Here is a 20,726-nt window from a genome sequence, read left to right on the forward strand (position 1 = left end):
CTTTGACCGTTTATAAGATACATGGATGGAGATATATGTAAGGGGGAATAATTTGGAAAATATGATTTTTTGACAAAATTCTTTTAGATGCTTCACAGTTGTAATCATGACTCGTATCTTAAGTTTCTCCAGAACTGTTTCCTTTTGAATGAATCATTGATATCCTTGTGTTCAGACACAAACATATTTCGTTGATTGCAATGCCGAGAACCTAACCGCTCATATTGTTTCCTTTTAAATGAATCACTCAACTGTTTCCTCTTGAATGAATCACTCACATTTCGTTAATTGCAATGCCGAGAACCTAACCGCTGAATCTTTCTCCGGTAGAGCTCTCTTACCAGCAGTGTCCCACGGAACGGAAGGTTCTCCCCGCCAAAGAACTCCCTTCGATATGGTGACCTCGCCCGTAAGGTACAACCGACTGCGGATGAAGCACCATGCATGGACCGCGAGTAGATCTCACGGTGCACGTAGTTGTGATCATCATACATGCATGCTCGTGAGCTTCAAACGAAATAATGCATCATACAGTATGATTTTTGGGAGCTTCAAACATTTCATCATCATCATCATCATCAATGTTGTCTTAAAACCATCATAACACCTGACCTGAGCCGTAGAATGATGTAGTAGAACTCCTTCGAAGAAAACGTACGTACCTGAGCTGGAATTAATATAGCTCCTGAAAAATAATGTGAATATAAAAATTAATTAAATAACAACGATAAAATATGATATTTACTTGAATTCTCTCTAGTGGGTCTGGCCACAATAGCCAAAAAAAAAAAAAAAAAAAAAAAAAGAAGAGGAAATTTAAAAATGGAAATAGGATTGACAAAAAAAAGGAAATAATACGATCTTTTTTTTTGTTTTTGTTTTTGTCGTTTTTTTTTTTTTTTTATGCCGACAGATTACAAAAAACGTAAATCATTAATTAACACTGAATTTGAGAATCCAAGTTCAATACAATATTTATTATAACCACACAAACTGGCGTTTATTTTTTTTAATTGACTATTAATTATGTAGCAAGTTCATCAATGGTCAACAGTCAACGTCGCCTGGGTGTAGGAGAGATGTGATTTTGTGGTAAAGCACGTCTTTTTAACTCTTGTGAGATTATTCCTTTTTTTTTTTACCAAGTCACGTGGATCATCTGAATCATCAAAACGTTCTCGTTGCCTCGTTAACGAGGCAGAATCTTTAATTTCTCAATTTGGTCCATGTATTTCTTCTCACATTCCACTTTTGACCACATTTTTTTGTAATCTTCTAATTGTACACTATTCTATATTTCTATTGGACAAGCTCATGATTTTTCTTTTATATCAATATATATTGAACATATATATATATATTAAAAATCACAACATGTACTATGTTAACAACACTTAATTACTTATATGATGTGAATTACATATAATTACTTAAATCAAATTAACATATCAATTAATGATGACTAAATCTGTATTTATATAATAAGCAATATTTTATTCAAAATTTTAGAGAAAATATGATATACTATGATTGCATGATTAATACACATTTTTTAAAAAAATACTCAATTTTTTCTTATCTTCTTGAAGTACAGAACATAAATGGGAAAAATGTCATAAAAATCCTCAACTTACCAAAAATGTTGAAAAAAGCATGAACTTTACATATGGTGAAATAAATACTTAATTTTTGTTGATTTTTTAGATAAATCGCAAACTTTTGTTGACTTTGCCAGATAAGACACGTTGACAAGTCAACTAACGGACTAATTTAATGGGTTAAGTCAATGTTAACAGATTCAGTACGACGTCGTTTTGCTTATAAAAGAAAAAGAAAAAAGACATATATGAGATTTGATCTTAGATCGAACTCATCACCTAAGGGCATCCTTAATGGGAGAACTTTTTTTCATGTTCTTAGATTAAATATATAGTGAAAATAATCTAAGATCATAGGTAAAAAAAATGGGGGAACTAATTATGGTGTTCTTAGAATAAAAATGTGATTAACCTTCAATCACAAATGTGATTAACATTACAAAATTTGATTATGAAATGTGATTGTTACTACAAGATTCAACATTATCCGATTGCTACCCACAATTTCAAACACAGAATAAACCATCAGGAGCTCCGAGAGTATCACTTTCAAAGAACAACAGACACCTCTTGCTTGTTTTTTCTTCATAGTTTTGGTGCCTGAACGTTTCCTGCTCTGCTTCATGGGTTTGGATTTCCTCACAGGCACATGCTGCTTTGATGAGGCTCTGGCCGTGGAACCCGATTCTGTTGATTGGGTCTTTTCCTTGTGAACAGGCTTTTCCTCTTCATGAGATATCTCTCTTGTGTTGGTAGAAGGACTCACGGTGCAAACAATCTTTGTCTTCCTCCTTACTGTCGGCTTCGACCACATCCCTACCGATGTATCACCAAACTGCTGCATCTCCAACAACCTCTCCAGCTGCTCCTCTCTCTAAATCCACATTGAACCAAAACAAAACAAAAAGGAAAAATATATAATCAGCTCACAAAATAATCAATGCACATATGAAATCTACACAAAGCATCAAAACATTCTCAGTAAAACCTAAACCATAGACTTAAAGCTGTCTCATTCAACATCAATTCGAAATGGATAGTTATTAGTGAAAAAAAAAACAAATTGAAAGACAAAACCCAACACCCAGAAAGACAAAACACATAGCCACATTCAAAAACCATTGTCAATACCAAAAAGCATACTAAGGCTTATTACACATACGTTAGGCACATCCTCAGGAGAAACAGGAATCACTTCAGTCTCAACACGACGCACCACTGATTCACCCAAAAACAAGTAAAGAGAATCTAGCAAAAGTTTGTGTGTGTGCATCAAAAACCAAAATCCACAGGGAGAAGACATGAAAATCCAACACGCATGGACATGGTCTTTGTTGCTTTAGCCATTTTCTCACCAAACAAGAAATGCCAAGCGAGTAAAACAAGTCCTAACCATAAGCAATTCTGCACAACTAACCTACCACAGATCAAAACTACCTTCGATTTTAACTTTCTTGCAATATCTTCAAGAGGCTGAGCAAGTTTCTGAAAATCATCAGCCTTGGAGAAGAGCATAACCTAACAAAGGATGAAAAAAGCAGAATTATGATTAAAACATTACCAAAAGCAAACAACGGTAGAACCAAAAACGAGTAGCAGATACTAAACCGAAACCTAATTCAATCATAGATAAGCTCAATATAATCGTATAATGATTAATCCCAAATCCTATACTAAACCTAATTCAAAGATTAAAAGAGGAAACGACTATGACAAACCTTCTCTGTATGACCGGAGATTTGCCCGACAAAGGAGAGGAGGAGACAAAGGCGTTTCGATTTTGATTTTGGTTTCGATTGAGATTTTGGTTTCGATATGCCAAAAGCCCAACAAAGGAAACGACGGAGACAACGATGGAGAAAACGACGGAGACAAGGACGGATCAAAACTATTGGGACCAAAAAAATATCGACAACTCCCGTGATGACACGTAAGCCAAGAACTGGGCTTAAATCATTTCTTATTTAAGATCAAAAAAATTGATCTAAGCCCACTTTTGCTTATTTTCATTATTTTTTTGCTTAAGAACACCAAAGGTGTTGTGCCGTTAATGATGGCCTAAGAGACAACAATATGTTACTTAACCACTAGACTAAAGCACTTTATTGTTCTTATTACACAAACAAATATACTTAAACTCATTTTCTCTTTCTTCTTCTTTCCCTTTCTCATCCCCACCCTGTTCGTACGACAGATCCATCCAAGGCGGCAACACTCTCCTCCCCACCACCGCCTCTTCTCCGACAGCAGTTGATGTCGAAGCTCTTTCTTTTTTCGAAACCCTAGATTCGATCTCGCATCTCCGGCCAAAATTAGATGTAGAGATTAAACGAAAGTAGATGTTTCCGACTAAAAACTTGGGCCAAAAAAACAAGATTCATATTCAATTAATCACATCGACAACCAAATCTCAAAAAATGGAGTAGTTCAAGATTCATATTCAATTAACCACATCGACAACCTCGACTCAACTCTCTCTCTTCTCAACCGTCACCACCTCTCTCAGTCAACTCGTTGAGATCAGCGGCTCTTTTACGAGCCGATTTGTTTCGAGCAGCTCTTTCCCAAATCATCAGTTTAAAGTATATTTAACTTTTGTGCCCAATGAATTGTAATCCTTATAGCTCAGTTGGTTAAGAAACCCAAGTTTTCTTTCAAAGGTATCGGGTTCAAATCTCATATGTTTCTCTTTTTTGTTTAAGCAAAACGACGTCGTTTTGAAATTTTAACTTAATCTGTTAACATTGACTTAACCCGTTAAAAGAGTGCGTTAGTTGACTTGTCAATGTGTCTTATTTGGTAAAGTCAACAAGAGTTTGCAATTTATCCAAAAAATCAATAGAAGTTAAGTATTTATTTCACCATATGCAAAGTTCATGCTTTTTTTAACAGTTTTGATAAGTTGAGGATTTTTATGACATTTTTCCCGAACATAAATAGAGATCTTGTGAAAAAATAGTAGAATCAGAATAATAGGGGCAAAATTGAGAAAATATGAAAATTGAGGGACTAATCACAGTGCGTTGTTTGGGAGATGAATTAAATACACATCTTAATTCGAAAAGAGCGTTTTCTCTCGCCTCGCGTCGTCGTAGCATCTCCTCCTCTTTGCCATTATCTCTCACACACACTCTCTCTCTCTCTCTCTCTCTGGCCTACCAAGCAAATACAAGAATGCATTCTTAATTTGTTCTGATTCTCCCACTTGAGATCAATCCCGTGAAGATTAAACTGTTGCCGACTCTTCTCGCCGATCCTTTTTGTGTGTGTGGCGGAAATAAAAAAAAGGTTTCGATTGGGCTTTCCAATTCGATTTCTAGGGTTTCTTCGAGTATACTAATCCGGTTGTCTGAGTTTGTAATTTTTGGTTTTGGTTGCAGGAGAAGAATGGGTTTGATTTCGGGAATTCTGTTCGGGATTATCTTCGGTGTAGCTATAATGGCCGGCTGGAGTCGTATGATGACGCATCGATCCTCCAAACGAATCGCCAAGGTTTCGATTGAATTCAATCTGCTTATTTCTCAATTTTATTGAAATCCGTGATTTTGGTTCTACAAATTATTGAATCCTCGGGGACACCTGTTTAGATTGTAAATCTGGGTTTTAAAATTCGTATAGATTTGTTAGATTAGCTGAAACGTGTAGGTTATCGAAAAAGCTGGTTGTTTCCAGTCTCACTGTTGCTTTACTTGCTTTGCTTTGAGGAGCCTGATCCTTCCCATGAGTAGAGGAGTTTCTTCGCCTCCAATACTGTATCAATGACTAGTTATTGTCTTGTCTTCTGGCAGGCAGTTGATATGAAACTTCTAGGCTCTCTTAGCAGGGACGATTTGAAGAAAATTTGTGGTGATAATTTTCCACAGTGGATTTCTTTTCCAGCATTTGAACAGGTACTTCTCATGATCTCATCATTTACTCTTGGTTTCCATAATTTTTGGGTGGTCCGACTAGAGAAAATCTAATTATGGTTCCATTACCCTTGATATAAACAATACTTTATTTTGTGTACATATTATATATGTCTTTGGTTTTGGAATAAGTGTAGTACAGTTTAGCCACTCGGTTTCTCAGCAAACATAACAAAATTCTCAAACTGCAAACCTTTTGTAATTTATTTTTCTCAGGTCAAATGGCTGAATAAACTACTGAGCAAGATGTGGCCATATATTGCAGAGGTGAGATTCTAATCTTCTTTTGTTACAAGATTAGGTGTTTTCTTTTCCCGTGTATATAGTTGGAAGTTGGCTATTAAATCAGTAGCATATATACCCTGACTCATGGTAACTGAAGATATCCTAAGAAGAGGAGATTTATTATGCTGTCAAGTTGTACTCCGGAGTTCGTAACTATTGAATAAGTGTGAGATTTAGCTTGTCTAGAATGGACTCCTCGACTGATTCGTTTTTACTGGTACACATATCCAGTGTTTCTTGACACCTAAGATAGTTCCAATTTGTTCGAATAGAAAACACTTGCCCCAGTGCAGCTTGGCAATCAAAGAGTGTAATTTTCGTTGTTCTGTTGACTAATCTCCAGGCAGCAACTATGGTAATAAGAGATTCCGTTGAACCTCTACTTGAAGATTACAGACCACCAGGAATTACTTCCCTGAAGTTCAGCAAATTGACATTGGGTAACGTAGCACCCAAGATTGAAGGTAAAGTACAGTGGACAACATTATTTTTGCTTCCGTTCCATTGTTCAACCTTGCATTTTTCTACTATATATTTTGGATGAGTTGCCTTACATATGCTAATGAATCCTTATGCTTATAAGAACATCATGCATTTGTTTCGTAGATTATCTTTGCTGTAAGCCTGATCACACGCATAATTAATCATTGTTGCAGGTATTCGTGTTCAAAGTTTCAAGGAAGGTCAAGTCACAATGGACGTTGATCTTCGATGGGGTGGTGATCCAAATATTGTTTTAGGTGTTACAGCACTTGTTGGTTCTATACCCATTCAGGTTACTAGAGATAATATATTTTAGTATTTGTCGTTTGGGCAGTCGTTTTTTCCCAGTAGAGATAAACAAACAATTGTTTTTGGCTGAAACAGTTGAAGGATCTTCAAGTTTTCACAGTTGCACGTGTTATCTTTCAACTTGCGGATGAAATTCCTTGTATATCTGCTGTTGTTGTTGCTCTACTTGCTGAGGTACATTTTTTGCTGATAAGATCCATTTTTCTTATATCATCTCTCGTCTTACAATGACCAACTTTTTAAATGTTATTAACCAGCCAAAACCGAGAATTGATTACACACTGAAGGCTGTTGGTGGAAGCTTAACAGCGATTCCTGGACTATCTGATATGATCGATGTAAGTTCCTCTCTTGGTATAGTACAAGTTGCTTCCATATGTTTTGTTTGCTCCCATTTGGTCTTATACGCAGCTTTTTGCTTCTCTCTTTGTTAGGATACTGTTGATACTATCGTCAAAGACATGCTCCAGTGGCCTCATAGAATTGTTGTTCCCATTGGTGGTATTCCTGTTGATTTAAGGTACCTTCATGTGATCTACTTGTTTTTCATTTTGTTTTCACTCACAAATATTTTGCCTGCCACTGCCTATCTTTTGTCTTTTCTCCTCTTCTGAAATAGCCATAGGATTTACTTGGGAAATCATTATACTTATTGAGAAAGCACTATATAGTTTTACAATTCTCTCTATCTTTTCTCTTTCCAGTGATTTGGAGCTTAAGCCACAGGGAAAGCTTATAGTAACAATTCTGAAAGCAACTAACTTGAAGAATAAGGAATTGATTGGAAAATCTGACCCTTATGCTACCATCCACATTCGTCCTGTATTCAAGTATAAAACAAAGGCAATCGAGAACAATCTGAATCCTGTTTGGGATCAAACATTTGAATTGATTGCAGAGGACAAAGAAACACAGTCGCTCACTGTAGAGGTCTGGAATCTGAAACATTTATGCTTCATATTTGTTCAACTTTGCCATTGCAAACATTAACTATTCTCTTTGTTCTATTTCAACTTTTGGCAGGTATTCGATAAAGACGTAGGTCAAGATGAGCGTCTAGGACTTGTGAAACTCCCCTTAAGCAGTTTGGAAAACGAAGTTACAAAAGAACTGGAGTTAAATCTGTTGTCTTCACTTGATACTTTGAAAGTTAAAGACAAGAAAGATCGAGGAAGTATAACTCTTAAGGTATAGATCTTCCCTTGAATAAACAGCAAAAGTTTTCCTTTTCGCCGGTTCCTAAAATGGCTTGAATTGAAGGTACATTATCATGAGTTCAACAAAGAGGAGCAAATGGCGGCATTAGAAGACGAGAAGAAGATTATGGAGGAAAGGAAGAGACTGAAGGAAGCAGGTGTGATAGGTAGCACAATGGATGCAGTTGGGATGGTAGGAAGTGGGCTCGGTGCTGGTGTAGGAATGGTTGGGACTGGGATTGGTACAGGAGTCGGGTTGGTTGGGACTGGAGTGACCTCAGGTGTTGGTATGGTTGGTAGTGGCTTTGGAGCTGTGGGTAGCGGGTTAAGCAAAGCAGGGAGATTTATGGGTAGAACAATTACAGGTCAGACTAGCAAACGCAGTGGCTCATCCACACCTGTGAATACGGTTCAAGAGAACGATGTTGCGAAACAACAGTAAGTAAACAACATTGGGTTTAAGCAAGATTTGTGATGATAACATCTTATTACTCTTGTCATGCGATGCGACTTCTTTTTACTCTTTATTGGTTGTTTTTTTTTTAACTTATCTCGAATTTGGTTTCTGGATAACACTGCATCAATTTGTTTTCGTTGTGAGCTTTTAAATTGAATCTTGTACAGAAGTCATTTGTTTAATCATCCCGTAAACAATAGATTTCCTGTCAATGATTTGGTTGTTTAACTTTATAGAATATACATTCATAAATACATATAACAGTACTGTAATATCTATACTAAAAATTAAAGAAACTTAATCAATTTATAAAACAAAATTAAATCATAGAAATTATATATTAATATTTTTTTTAAACAAACAAATTGTCTCGTGGTAAACCACTACGTAAGTCCTAGTAAATTAATTATAGGAAAAACAAAAAAAATCAACATATTAAGGTTAACTTTATACATGATCAAAACTTAAACAATACAAAAAAAAAAAACCTTTAGATCTATCATGTAGCTCCACCAACCAATCACCACCACTCTGGTTCACGACCAGCTCAAACTCCATCATCTTCCACTCGCGATATCATTGATATACGGCGTTCGCATAGACCGACATCATTGAAACCATCAACACTAGGATCTGGATGAAGAAATCTCAAAATAACCAGATATTTATGAGATTCATAATTTTTTTAAAAAGTGGTTTTTTTTTTTTTTCAATAAGACTAAATTATCATAAGTTCAAATATTAATAAAGATTAGTTGAAAAATAAACTTTTAAATACCTCATTTATTTGTTTTTTGGACGTTTACATGAGTTTTTACTTTGACTTTTGTATAATACAAGTACACATATAAGGATGCATAATTTCTTTTTCTTTTTTTTTTGGTCTGAAATTAGCTGATAAAAAGTGGTGTGTTTTTTTGGTTCAAAAATAAGTAATGGGTAATTACATCAACTGATGAGTGCAAATATATTGTTAAAAGTATTCTAAACTGTATGTGTCCAAAAGTTAAAGCTAGGTGGATGATGTTTCCATATATACTAACCATAAGGTTAGCCAATTTGTTTATGGAATCGATTTTTAATTTTAGACTTTAGCCAGTTTGCGTTATCGCTAACATATATGCAAGAAAAAACTATATAAAAAATGTGGTACGTTGTCAAAAAAAAAAAAGAAGTTAATAATCGAAACAAAAAATTTCAAATTTTGAATTATTTGCTGTGTTACAAAATTTTTTATATAAAACAAAAAAATATATGGATATCCTTATACATGTGTTATGCAGTATAAAGATAAAAGCATGCATAACTCATTTACTCATTTTAAACAATAGAAGTTCGTATCAAATCTTTAAGATATCAAAAGTATATGTTAGGAACGGGAATCTGTGTTCTTAATTTCCATATCCACATTACAAAATAAATGTTTAAATACTCTTCTCTGACCATGGTATTGATTTTTTTACTGTCAAGTAGTAGTATACTAGTCTTGGGTGTTGGGAGAATGAATAGTTGTATTTTGCATTCTTTTAAAATATTATCATAATATTATATCTTTGGGTTCAAGAATATTAGTATTATTTTGCATCTCAGAAAGCATGATAAGTTGTATACTTATCGTACGTAGTAAGTGGCAATAACACACGATTATATTACCAAAAATTATGTGTCAAAACTTTCATATTTAAGTATATAATTAAAACATAGTAACATCATCTATTTAAGTTAACAATTTTTTTAAAAAAAACTTTATGATTGGAACTAAAATGGTCAGTCAAGAGTACAAGCTAATTATAGATAACGTAAAGTGGATTTCACTATCACACTTTCAGATAAAACGTCGTGCTCGTACCTTTCTTTGTCATGTATAAACTTCTAATACCATAAAAATTCATGACGAGAAAATGTAGAGACTCACTCAACAAACAAATATCCCAAAAATGATAAAGAAAAATATTTCTTATCTATTTTGGACCAATCTTCAAAGTACCATTATTGGTATTATAATATGTTAACTAGGTACTAACCCGCGGTAGACCGCAGGCTGAATATTTTGTTTAGAAAAATTTGGAAAAATACAATGATTTGTGATTGAAATTGTTGGTTTAGAATCTTTGGATTTTTTTCAATTTTTAAAATGTTTATTGAATGGATGATTCGATGATGGTTTGGTATAAAATAGACTGCTGTATTTATAGGGTGAAGGATGATTATTTTTTTATTTTCGTAATAGTTGTGAGTATTTTTTAAAAAGATATGAAATTTGGTTTTTTTAAAGAGTATATTCTTCTTTTTAGTTATAGGAGGATAAAGATGTTGTTAAGGAAATATCTTATGTGAAAAGATTTTGTTAAGGGATATTTTTTTGTTTCGATTGTTTGTTTATGTGTTTGATTTAGTTGGATTAATTATCTATGTAACCCAGCAATTTTGGTTGAGTACTCGAGTAGGAATTTTAATTTTAAATAAATAATTACTAATTATCTTTTATAGTCTTTATTGTTTTAGCCTTTATTTAAAAATTTCTAACGGCAATTACATGTAATTTCTTACACTTTTTAAAGGTTACTTTTAATTTTGTACTTTTCAATTAATATAGTAGGATATATTGTTACAAATATGTGGCTTTCAATCGATTACGGTCTCATCCACCTTTAGTCGTTGTAAGACCAATGTTTTTAGATAACCCTTCACTCAAAAAAATCTACAAAAAGAACAAAACAACGTTACAGAATTTTTATTTATTTATTTTTTCGTAAAGCTTAGAACTATTACAGAAGATCAACAATATCTCTTGTGTTTGTTGATAACTTGATATTATCAAAATCACAACAATATCTGGAGACTGGAACGAGAAACTGGTTGACGTGTTAACACGAGCCGATGACTTGGATCCACGTAAGCCTAAACTGTGGGAAGTTATAAACTGTGTACTGATTGGTTGATACATAAGCCAAGTGGATAAAGTGTCCCGACCACATGCCAACCTTTTATTTTATTTGTAAATAATTGCACTACGAAAATATTATATTTAAAATTACAATTTGATTAGCTTTATAAAATCATAATTGAGGGAAATCTTTTATAATTTCTGTATAAGTTTTGAGAGATACTTATTTAAAAGAATATTTATGTAATTTAAAATATTGAATAATTAATTTATTTAATAATTTACTAAATTCCTTTAAAAATATATAATTATATTTTCTTATATTAATGTACTCTTAATTTCCATATCCACATTACAAAATAAATGTTTAAATACTCCTCTCTGACCATGGTATTGATTTTTTTTACTGTCAAGTAGGAGTATATAGTATATACTAGTCTTGGAAAAAGAATAGTTGTATTTTATATTCTAAGAATATTTTATCATAATATTATATCTTTGGGTTCAAGAATATTAGTATTATTTTGTTCCTCACAAAGCATGATAAGTTGTATACTCGTACGTAGTAAGTGGCAATAACACACGATTATATTATCAAAAACTATGTGTCAGACTTTCATATTTAAGTATATAATTAAAACATGCTAACATCATCGGTTTAAGTTAACAATTTAAAAAAAAAAAACTTAATGATTGGAAGTAAAATATTCAGTCTAAGAGTACAAGCTAATTATAGATAACGTAAAGTGGATTTCACTATCACACTTTCAGATTAAAGGTCGTGCTCGTAGCTTTCTTTGTCATGTATAAATTTCTAATACCATAAAAATTCATGACGAGAAATTGTAGAGACTCACTCAACAAACAAATATCCCAAAAATGATAAGGAAAAATCTTTCTTATCTATTTTGGACCAACTTTCAAAGTACCATTATTGGTATTATAATATGTTAATATATTGTTAAAAATATGTGGCTTCCAATCGATTACTGTCTCATCCACCTTTAGTCGTTGTAAGACCAATGTTTTTAGATAACCCTTCACTCAATAAAATCTACAAAAAGAACAAAACAACGTTACGGATTTTTTATTTTTATTTTTATTTGGTAAAGCTTAGAACTATTACAGAAGATCAACAATATCTCTTGTGTTTGTTGATAATTTGATATTATCAAAATCACAACAATATCTAGAGACTCTGGGACGAGAAACTGGTTGACGTGTTAACACGAGCCGATGACTTGGATCCACGTAAGCCTAAACTGTGGGAAGTTCTAAACTGTGTACTGATTGGTTGATACGTAAGCCAAGTGGATAAAGTGTCCCGACCACAGGCCGACCTTTTATTTTATTCGTAAATAATTGCATTACGAAAATATTATCTAATACTTATATGAAATTATGAATATGTTATTTAAGGCAATTTGCTTTTGTTAATTGGCCAACTTAGGTCTAGTTGATGCTTCTCTATTTACTTTTTCTTCTAACTTATGTTATCATACGAAAACTCAATCAAGAGTACATTATGTCATCAAAACCTTTTTTCTTATAAGTAATCTAACAGTCGTCCTAATATTTGATGTATTGTATTTGTATCCAGTTCGTCTATTTTTCAAAGATTCTTCGTTCTCAATTCTCTAAACTTACCATAGATATTATATTTATACATCTATATAAAAAGTAACATTATGCTATTATGGTGGATGGATATGTATGCAACCCTTAGGTCGTTTTACTACTTCATATCTAACTCTTAAGTTATTATTATTCACGTACGACGTGTACAATATTATTTCTGTTTTGTATATAAGTATAATGTGTATAACCCTTAAAAGGTCGAAAAGGGGTGAGATTTTGTTTCTAGTATTGGGATTGTTTGGCTTAGTCATGTTGCACTGCATGTGATATCTAATAATTTTAGTTTTCTTTAACTACCGACGGGCCAAAAGTAGAACGTTCTTCAATATTATATATTATGTTTAGTTTAAACAATTATTTAGCTAATTACAATAATTCATTTTGGAAACTGAAATTTATTTCTCAGGACAACATTTGTAATCCACTAACTATATCTATAATAATCACTCGAGTTCCACCGTTACAAGATGCTCACGACCAATCGCAGTTAGTACACACCACCATTACCATAACTTTCTTCTTTATTAAAAATAAACAACAACAAAAATGGATAAAGTGGACTCGAGTCGTCGACAAACATTGTATGAATAAGATTCACCAAATTATAATATTCAATTTGAACACTGTATAAAGTTTACTATTATTAAATCCACTTCAGACAAAAAAAAAAAGACTTGGCCAGGTGTTTTGGTTAAAAAATCCCCAAACCCCACGTAATTGACTATAACGCGGTGTAATCCACTTTTTAACCAAAACTATTAGGCCAAGTGGCCAACTTACAATCACTTTATCTGAATCTGACCCGACCCGATCGACCTAAACCGGATCACGTAGATACATACATACATACAATACATACATCTTCAGATGAAGTAGATACGTATAGTACACTGCTGGATGATTATTATATAAATTGTTTAGGCTCAGGAGAATTGACCTTTGAATATTTATTTCCACAAAACCATACTGTAAAAAATTAAAACTCATCTTCTTCTATATAATAAAGTTTCTTTCGTATTTTGTATCGTTCATAATCGTATAAGAAAGAAGTTAAATAACAAAACCCAACAAACAAAAAAAGAAAGCTTCCTTTTTTGTGTGTGTTTTTTTTTTGAGTTTTCGTCGATCGATTGGTTTAAAAAAGTCGTATTAGTTCTCTCGATTCTCCGCGGCCATGCAAATTTAAGGGTTTTGTTTTGGGGCGTGATTATGGGCGCGAGTATCTCAGGTGGGTTCCCGGAGTTTGATCGGAACGATGACGTTTACTCGAGAAAACCCAGATTCGTGGATATACCGGAGAACTGTGTCGCGTTGATTATGACGCGGCTTGATCCACCGGAGATTTGCAGGCTTGCTCGTCTCAGCAAGGTGTTCCGTCGCGCTTCTTCAGCTGATTTCATATGGGAACTAAAGCTACCTTCGAATTATCGTGTTATTGCACAGAAGGTGTTCGATGAAATTACTCTGAGGAAATTAATAAAGAAAGATCTTTATTCCAAGCTTTGCCGGCCTAATCTCTTCGACTGTGGCACAAAGGTTGGATATTTCGTTCACTTTGCATCTCAATCTCTCTCTTTACATGTTTGAGAAAAACAAAGTTTCTTACTTTCTATGTTTGAGCAGGAACTGTGGATAGATAAGAACACGGGTCGTCTTTGTTTATCTATTTCTTCAAAGTCACTAAGGATTACTGGAATTGATGATCGCAGATACTGGAGTCATCTCCCAACTGATGAATCCAGGTACTTTTACTTTTGAACTTTCATCAGTTTGACCATCTTCTTTTCTTGAATTGACCCTTGTGTTGTTGACCATCTTGTTGGAGTAATCTCTTCCGATTATGTATATATGTAGGTTCCAGTCAGTTGCATATGTTCAACAGATATGGTGGTTTGAAGTAGGAGGAGAATTTGAGATCCAGTTTCCATCTGGAACATACAGTCTCTTCTTCCGTATCCAGTTAGGTAAAACATCAAAGAGGCTTGGAAGGAGAATCTGCAACTCAGAACACATTCATGGATGGGACATCAAACCTGTTAGGTTCCAGCTCGCTACTTCAGACAACCAACAAGCTGTTTCACAGTGCTTTCTGAACAACAACCCTGGGAACTGGAGTCACTATCACGTCGGGGATTTTAAAGTGACAAACCCAGATATATCAACAGGGATCAAATTCTCCATGACTCAAATCGATTGTACTCACACGAAAGGTGGTCTATGCATAGACTCTGTTCTTGTACTACCTAAAGAATATGTAAAAGAAGTCATTGGATCAGTATAGTTTTGTAGATATAGAGTGAGATTGTTGTAAAGGGTGAGAGAATCTTTTTCAGTGAAACCGTTCAAGCTTTTTCTTGATCTGGGAGTGCATTCTCAGTCTCAGATCTGGAACTTGTGTACACATGGTTGGGTTGTCTCTAGTTTTGTCTGTAGTTACAAAGGTGGTCGTGGTGATTGTAAATACGTTTTTTTTCTCCATTTAGAGATTATATAACACTTCTTTTATATGCAGAAGTTGCTTCAAACATAAACAGTGAACATAGACAATGCATCTATTGTTCAACATCAGAGACAAACACAGAGTCTTGAAGAAGTATCATACTCAATCTTATTTTAAGAGTTATCATTATTCTTGCAAAGCAAATTCATTGAAAGGAACAACAGCCTGATATTACCAGAACACAGCAGGTTTACAAAATAAATATGAAACAATTATTCTGAAGGCCTAGAGAACAAGCTTCTTCTTGCTTCAAGGTGTCTTGAACTTGGGGCGTGACGGAAGCAACTGTGTGGTTACCAAAGAAATAATTTTTTATAGATATAGAAGTAGAAAGATGTGAACTTGGAAGTGAGTTTATTTATGGAAAGGAAGAAAAAGCTTTACCTGATAACAAGAGATAAGCGAGGTGGTAAACCCTAAAGCGCCAGTGACACGAGGAGTAATCGTCTTCGGAGCTAACTGAAGCAAACCAATGGCTACAACAAAGTCCATGCTTGATTTGATCAATGCTAGAGTTCTGTCTTTTGATTTCTGAAGCTTAGCACGATACAGTTCATCCTGCGTTTGTTTTACAAAGGGAATGAGTTTTAGTAAATAATAGAAGAAGAAAGATGAGAGAGAGTTTACAGAGGAGGGTTTCTACATGATGCTTTTCATCATCTTTGAGTTCCTTTTCCATCTTCTTCATAGATGAAGAGAGCCTTCCAAGCTCACTGATCTGGTACACATGAGAACATCAAGATCCAATATATGTACATAGGCAGGAAAATCAAAATGTCAAGAAAGAGGAGATTAACAAAAACCTCGACTGCAGTTGTACAAACTGATGATCCAAGCCAACAGAAAAGTGATATACGTCCAAGCAATTCGACTCGTTCTTTGTTCTAAGATTCCATTGAACAATAATCTTTAGTCACACACTCAAGAGTTAAATGAAACATCAAAAACTCTAAGAGACCAATATGGCTTATCTAACCTTATATATGCCTGATCTACCAAGCCAGACGATTTGATCAAGAAACAAGAAGGTCGACACCAGTGCATTCTTGGACTGAAACGGTCAAACCAACAAACAAAAACAAAAGTTTAAAGACTGAATCAAATCAAGATATGAACAAGTGTTGTAAGAAAAAATACAACATATCTTTAGCACCTTCCCAAGTAAGACAAGAGGAAGCGGAGTTCCTTTAGGCACAGGACTGATAAGACCGTGAAAATCATTGACAAACTGCACATTTTTGAAACAATGTCTCTAATCAGAAATCAAACACAAAAAGGTAGAAACAATGAAGCCAATTACAAAATCTAAAACAATAGGAGGGGGACTGATCACCTTGAAAAGACGGAAAACTTTTCTAGCCAAGCTGGTGTTTTTGTCAACAGTTTGAGCAGTACCAGGTTGCCCACCACTCAAGAATTTGGAACCATACTGTATAGCTCTGCATATCTTATCTCTAGCTTCAGCTTTGTTCAAATAGAGGACTATAAGAGCAAGCTCGGCTCTCGACAAATCTAACGTAGTCATGCTTTCTCTGTCCCAAAAAAAAAAAACCACCATCACACAAGCCAACAAGATTCAATACACTTTGACATGACCTCAAACTAAACTATGAAACAAATTCAAGAAACAGAGTCCATAACAGAGAGACTAGTATATGATCCTACTACTATAACAAAACTTCACCCTTTTAATTAAAATTTTTGCAAAGCCACGAATAAAAAACTTCATCAGAAACCACAAAGATTAAACACAACGATGTAATTAGAAAGTTTACGAAATGAAAAGAAGGTCAAATCTATAAGGCATGCGAAAGAAATAAAACAGAATTTGGGATTTCATTTTGTTACCTATATGATGATCTCTCTATGAAGAAGACCCCGGACCGGGAGAGAGAGAGTTATACAAATTGAGCGTTCAAAGACACAACAAAACAGAGAAAGATATCGAACTTTAAAGGAAAGGGGATCCGAGATTTAGTGCTTTTAGTTTTTGGAACATGGTGAAGCTGTTCTGTTCTTACTTATAATGTCTTTTTTTTCTTCCTCGTTTTGCGTCATCGGAGATAGAGAAACTTACGATTAAAAACGTGTTTGGTCATCTCATCTCTCTTTTTTTTTTTTTGTTTCTCTTTATAAATAAACAAAACGGACCGTTTTAATCATCGATCTAATCTCGTGATCTTTTTATTTCTGACCGTTCGATCGTGTTAAACGTACCGTGTACACCACAAGCCTCATCCATTTGATTATATCCATACGCGCGTGCGACACACACGTGGCACACTTATCGAGGAAAGATAAAACGTTTCGTTTTGCTTGCGTAATGGGCCAGGCCTTTAGAAGCCCTTTTAATATCATAAGTTATACAAGATAAGGATGAAGATAGTCTGTGTCCAAACAGAATCCTGGAACAAGCTTTGAATAACGGCCACATGAAGATAAATAAAACCAAAGCCGGAGAAGAAGAAGAAGAAGAAAATGGCGGTGGCGTCTCTTTGTATGTGCTTCTCTGCTCGACCTAATCTTCTTCTTTGCAACTTCTCTCGACCCAGAATAAATTTTGCTAGTAAGTTTATATCTTCTCTGTTCTCAAAATAGAAAAATTTAGTTACTGTTTTTTTTATTTAACCAAGTCAAAATTCTCATTCTCTGTGTTTGATGGGTTTTTGTAGATTTTGGAATTATCGGTTGTTCTTACTATTTGAATTTCACTGACTAAGGAATTAATATCAAAATGTGAAATTTCATTGGTTTTGTTTTAGTGGCTGCAATGAGTGAGGATCCAATTCGTGAATGGATTCTTACAGAAGGGAAAGCTACTCAGATCACAAAGATTGGTTCTGTTGGTGGTGGATGTATTAATCTCGCTAGCCATTACCAGACTGATGTTGGTTCTTTCTTCGTTAAAACTAACAGGTGAAAAAAAGATTGTATTTTTCTAAGCATATATCACTTTTTACCTTTTCTGATATTTACAATCAGACCTTTTTGTTTTGTTTGTAAACACTGGTTTTAGGAGTATTGGACCTGCCATGTTTGAGGGAGAGGCTCTTGGTCTTGAAGCTATGTATGAAACCAGTACAATCCGTGTGCCCAAACCACACAAAGCAAGTTTTATACTTTTCTTTTACTTTGTAGTAGATATACATAACTTTATCTGATATCTCTAATCATAGATTCTTCTTGTTTAAATTTGTTAACAGGTTGGGGCATTGCCAACAGGTGGGTCTTATATCATCATGGAATTTATAGACTTTGGGGGATCAAGAGGTTACCAGGTGATACTGATGAATCCAAACTATGAGCCAATGTTAAGAACTTCAGTTTCATGGTTGTTAGTCATTAGGCTGAATTAGGAAGGAAGCTCGCTGAGATGCATAAAGCTGGGATATCTTCTAAAGGCTTTGGGTTTGAGGTTGACAACACTATTGGCAGGTGGAATGAATTCTACTTTTTATCAAATCTTATTCCCTTTTGAGTGAGTTTATGTCTTCTCTCTCACAAACTTAACGATGCTATGTGCCTATTTTAGTACCCCACAGATCAATACTTGGTCATCGGATTGGATTGAGTTTTATGGTGAGAAAAGACTGGGTTACCAGCTAACGTTAGCTAGGGATCAGTATGGTGACTCTTCAATTTATCAGAAAGGTTTCTTTCTCTCTTCTTTGTTGTTATTAACTTTGGAAGGAGATATTGGTATAGTAACATTTGAAAAAAATTATTTGAACAGGTCATACACTGATACAGAACATGGGATCTCTCTTTGAGAATGTTGTCATAGAACCGTGCTTGTTACATGGTGATCTCTGGAGCGGGAATATCGCATATGACAAGAACAGTGAACCTGTCATTCTTGATCCTGCCTGTTACTGTATAAAGCTTTCATTTTTAAATTCTTGACATATATATTTACCATATTTCAAGCACCGTTTTGATCTCATTCCTCCACAGATGGGCATAACGAGGCGGAGTTTGGAATGTCGTGGTGCGCAGGATTCGGAGAATCTTTCTACAATGCCTATTTCAAGGTGGTTCAGCACACTCTTCATTTATCTCTCAGTGTCTGTACCAACCAAGTCCAGCTGCTTTGTCTGTTTAAATTACATAACTGCTGTTTTTGTTTCTTTGACTCTCTCTCAAGGTAATGCCAAAACAACCCGGATTTGAAAAGAGGAGGAATCTGTATTTGCTGTATCATTACTTGAATCATTATAACCTGTTTGGCTCTGGCTATCGATCATCTGCGATGTCGATCATTGATGATTATCTACGGATGCTCAAAGCTTGATGAGTGGATGCAGCTTATAAGCTCGGGTATATACGTTTGTTTGTGTTTTGTTGGTGGCTTTTCCCGTGTACAACTTATATAGTTTGAATCTTGAGATTAATCAGATTTGATGTATTCTGAAGAAGCTGATTTACCTTAAGGATCATAACTGAATTCATAAACGATTCTAAACATTTCCAATAACTCAGAACCTACTACTTACTTACTAGGTAAGACAACACTAGTTAGTAACTGAAGAGGTCAGCTTCTCTTGGTTTGTGGAGATAATAGGGTCACCTCCAGCAGATAGGCTTTCCCAAAGCCATTCATCAGTGATAATCTCTTCCAGAGGCTTTCTGCAGTTGGGACATCTTTCGATACCGTTTTCTGGCTGTGCTACGAGAATGTTGAAACCGGTCTGTTTGTAAACTCTGAGAGAAGAGGCGAACTCCGTGTTGTCTTCTGAGATTACCATCAAACTTGAGTAATGATTATTGAATGCCCAGCCAAAAAAATCGTCCTCCATCCTTCTAAATCTTGCCATTGTATCTCCTGAAACCCACATATCAAACGGTAAGTACAAGTCATGATTCTTGTCACCGTAAAGAGGGTTTTAATTTAAGAGAAGAGTCGACCAGCAGGTAAGAACCATGATGTTAGCGAGGAGAAACTCATCCTTCAAGTCATGATTCTTGTCACCGTAAGCTCTGATTGACACATTACGAGGAAGGTAACCCTTTTTCTCAAGAGCTGATTCGATGTTACGATAAACCGATTCAGGGTCCAGACCATCAGGGATTGGGCATTCCACGACGTCCCAGAAGACGCATATCTTCTTAGCCTCTGGGCAAAAGGTTTATTTTTGAAGTCAGAAACAGGAAAATGCAACTAACAACAAGATCCGAGAGAATATATAATACAATCTCATTATATTAGATCCCACACCCGTACTATGATACAGAGAAAGAGAGCTTACCAGCATTTTTGCTGGTCATGGAGGAAGACATTGTTTCGAGTGACCAAGACTGGGGACTGCGACAGAGACTTCTTCTGAACAAGAAACAAATAGAAACTTCTAATGTGTTCTAGATACTCTAAAGTTTGGGTCTAATCATAGGCTAACAAGCGATGTGGGACACAAAGTAAAATTGGCGAAAAAGTTCATGTTCAACTTTGGTAAGAGGACAAGAGGAGA

General features: G+C 34.8%; 4 protein-coding genes and 1 pseudogene across 5 annotated transcripts; 3 read left to right on the plus strand and 2 right to left on the minus strand.

Moving 5' to 3' along the window:
* The first annotated feature begins 4,597 nt into the window (after positions 1-4,597).
* Positions 4,598-8,448, plus strand: LOC104788382 (calcium-dependent lipid-binding protein). Its single transcript, XM_087452115.1, has 12 exons — positions 4,598-4,886; positions 4,979-5,090; positions 5,387-5,488; positions 5,723-5,773; positions 6,135-6,255; positions 6,448-6,566; positions 6,659-6,757; positions 6,841-6,921; positions 7,018-7,103; positions 7,288-7,513; positions 7,607-7,771; positions 7,844-8,448. The coding sequence occupies exons 2-12, from the start codon at positions 4,986-4,988 to the stop codon at positions 8,219-8,221; spliced, it is 1,533 nt and encodes a 510-aa protein (XP_087308241.1). The 5' UTR covers positions 4,598-4,886; positions 4,979-4,985; the 3' UTR covers positions 8,222-8,448.
* Positions 8,449-12,566: 4,118 nt separating this feature from the next.
* On the plus strand, positions 12,567-15,272 carry LOC104788383 (F-box protein PP2-A13). Its single transcript, XM_010514133.3, has 3 exons — positions 12,567-14,297; positions 14,385-14,503; positions 14,616-15,272. Exons 1-3 carry the CDS (start codon positions 13,971-13,973, stop codon positions 15,040-15,042), a joined length of 873 nt encoding a protein of 290 aa, XP_010512435.1. The 5' UTR covers positions 12,567-13,970; the 3' UTR covers positions 15,043-15,272.
* A 74-nt stretch (positions 15,273-15,346) lies between these two features.
* On the minus strand, positions 15,347-17,390 carry LOC104788384 (peroxisomal membrane protein 11E). The gene is made up of 8 exons (XM_010514135.3): positions 17,110-17,390; positions 16,595-16,793; positions 16,415-16,489; positions 16,238-16,312; positions 16,065-16,145; positions 15,905-15,979; positions 15,646-15,819; positions 15,347-15,546 (listed from the first exon to the last, which is right to left on the minus strand). The coding sequence occupies exons 2-8, from the start codon at positions 16,784-16,786 to the stop codon at positions 15,511-15,513; spliced, it is 708 nt and encodes a 235-aa protein (XP_010512437.1). The 5' UTR covers positions 16,787-16,793; positions 17,110-17,390; the 3' UTR covers positions 15,347-15,510.
* Positions 17,391-17,639: 249 nt separating this feature from the next.
* On the plus strand, positions 17,640-19,713 carry LOC104788386 (protein-ribulosamine 3-kinase, chloroplastic). The gene is made up of 9 exons (XM_010514136.3): positions 17,640-17,827; positions 18,024-18,177; positions 18,278-18,368; positions 18,465-18,539; positions 18,608-18,696; positions 18,794-18,912; positions 18,995-19,135; positions 19,216-19,292; positions 19,406-19,713. Exons 1-9 carry the CDS (start codon positions 17,740-17,742, stop codon positions 19,550-19,552), a joined length of 981 nt encoding a protein of 326 aa, XP_010512438.1. The 5' UTR covers positions 17,640-17,739; the 3' UTR covers positions 19,553-19,713.
* On the minus strand, positions 19,665-20,657 carry LOC104788385 (uncharacterized; annotated as a pseudogene). The gene is made up of 3 exons (XR_015558305.1): positions 20,508-20,657; positions 20,167-20,374; positions 19,665-20,083 (listed from the first exon to the last, which is right to left on the minus strand). The product of XR_015558305.1 is annotated as an uncharacterized LOC104788385 (transcript).
* Between the last annotated feature and the right edge of the window lie 69 nt (positions 20,658-20,726).

Source organism: Camelina sativa, chromosome 5, assembly GCF_030686135.1.
Source record: "Camelina sativa cultivar CO46 ecotype springtype chromosome 5, ASM3068613v1".
Classification (NCBI taxonomy): Eukaryota; Viridiplantae; Streptophyta; class Magnoliopsida; order Brassicales; family Brassicaceae; genus Camelina; species Camelina sativa.

Excerpts from the sequence above, each read along its gene's own strand:
- LOC104788384 (XM_010514135.3), bottom strand. The coding sequence starts at position 16,786 with ATGACTACGTTAGATTTGTCGAGAGCCGAGCTTGCTCTTATAGTCCTC. Across the intron at positions 16,146-16,237 it reads GTAGATCAGGCATATATAAG|AACAAAGAACGAGTCGAATT; the intron begins GTTAGATAAGCC and ends ATGGAATCTTAG. Across the intron at positions 15,547-15,645 it reads CGCTTATCTCTTGTTATCAG|TTGCTTCCGTCACGCCCCAA; the intron begins GTAAAGCTTTTT and ends GTAACCACACAG.
- LOC104788383 (XM_010514133.3), top strand. The coding sequence starts at position 13,971 with ATGGGCGCGAGTATCTCAGGTGGGTTCCCGGAGTTTGATCGGAACGAT. Across the intron at positions 14,298-14,384 it reads TCTTCGACTGTGGCACAAAG|GAACTGTGGATAGATAAGAA; the intron begins GTTGGATATTTC and ends ATGTTTGAGCAG. Across the intron at positions 14,504-14,615 it reads CTCCCAACTGATGAATCCAG|GTTCCAGTCAGTTGCATATG; the intron begins GTACTTTTACTT and ends GTATATATGTAG.
- LOC104788386 (XM_010514136.3), top strand. The coding sequence starts at position 17,740 with ATGGCGGTGGCGTCTCTTTGTATGTGCTTCTCTGCTCGACCTAATCTT. Across the intron at positions 18,540-18,607 it reads GGGGATCAAGAGGTTACCAG|GCTGAATTAGGAAGGAAGCT; the intron begins GTGATACTGATG and ends GTTAGTCATTAG. Across the intron at positions 19,136-19,215 it reads TCTTGATCCTGCCTGTTACT|ATGGGCATAACGAGGCGGAG; the intron begins GTATAAAGCTTT and ends ATTCCTCCACAG.
- LOC104788382 (XM_087452115.1), top strand. The coding sequence starts at position 4,986 with ATGGGTTTGATTTCGGGAATTCTGTTCGGGATTATCTTCGGTGTAGCT. Across the intron at positions 6,256-6,447 it reads CGTAGCACCCAAGATTGAAG|GTATTCGTGTTCAAAGTTTC; the intron begins GTAAAGTACAGT and ends TCATTGTTGCAG. Across the intron at positions 7,104-7,287 it reads GGTATTCCTGTTGATTTAAG|TGATTTGGAGCTTAAGCCAC; the intron begins GTACCTTCATGT and ends TTCTCTTTCCAG.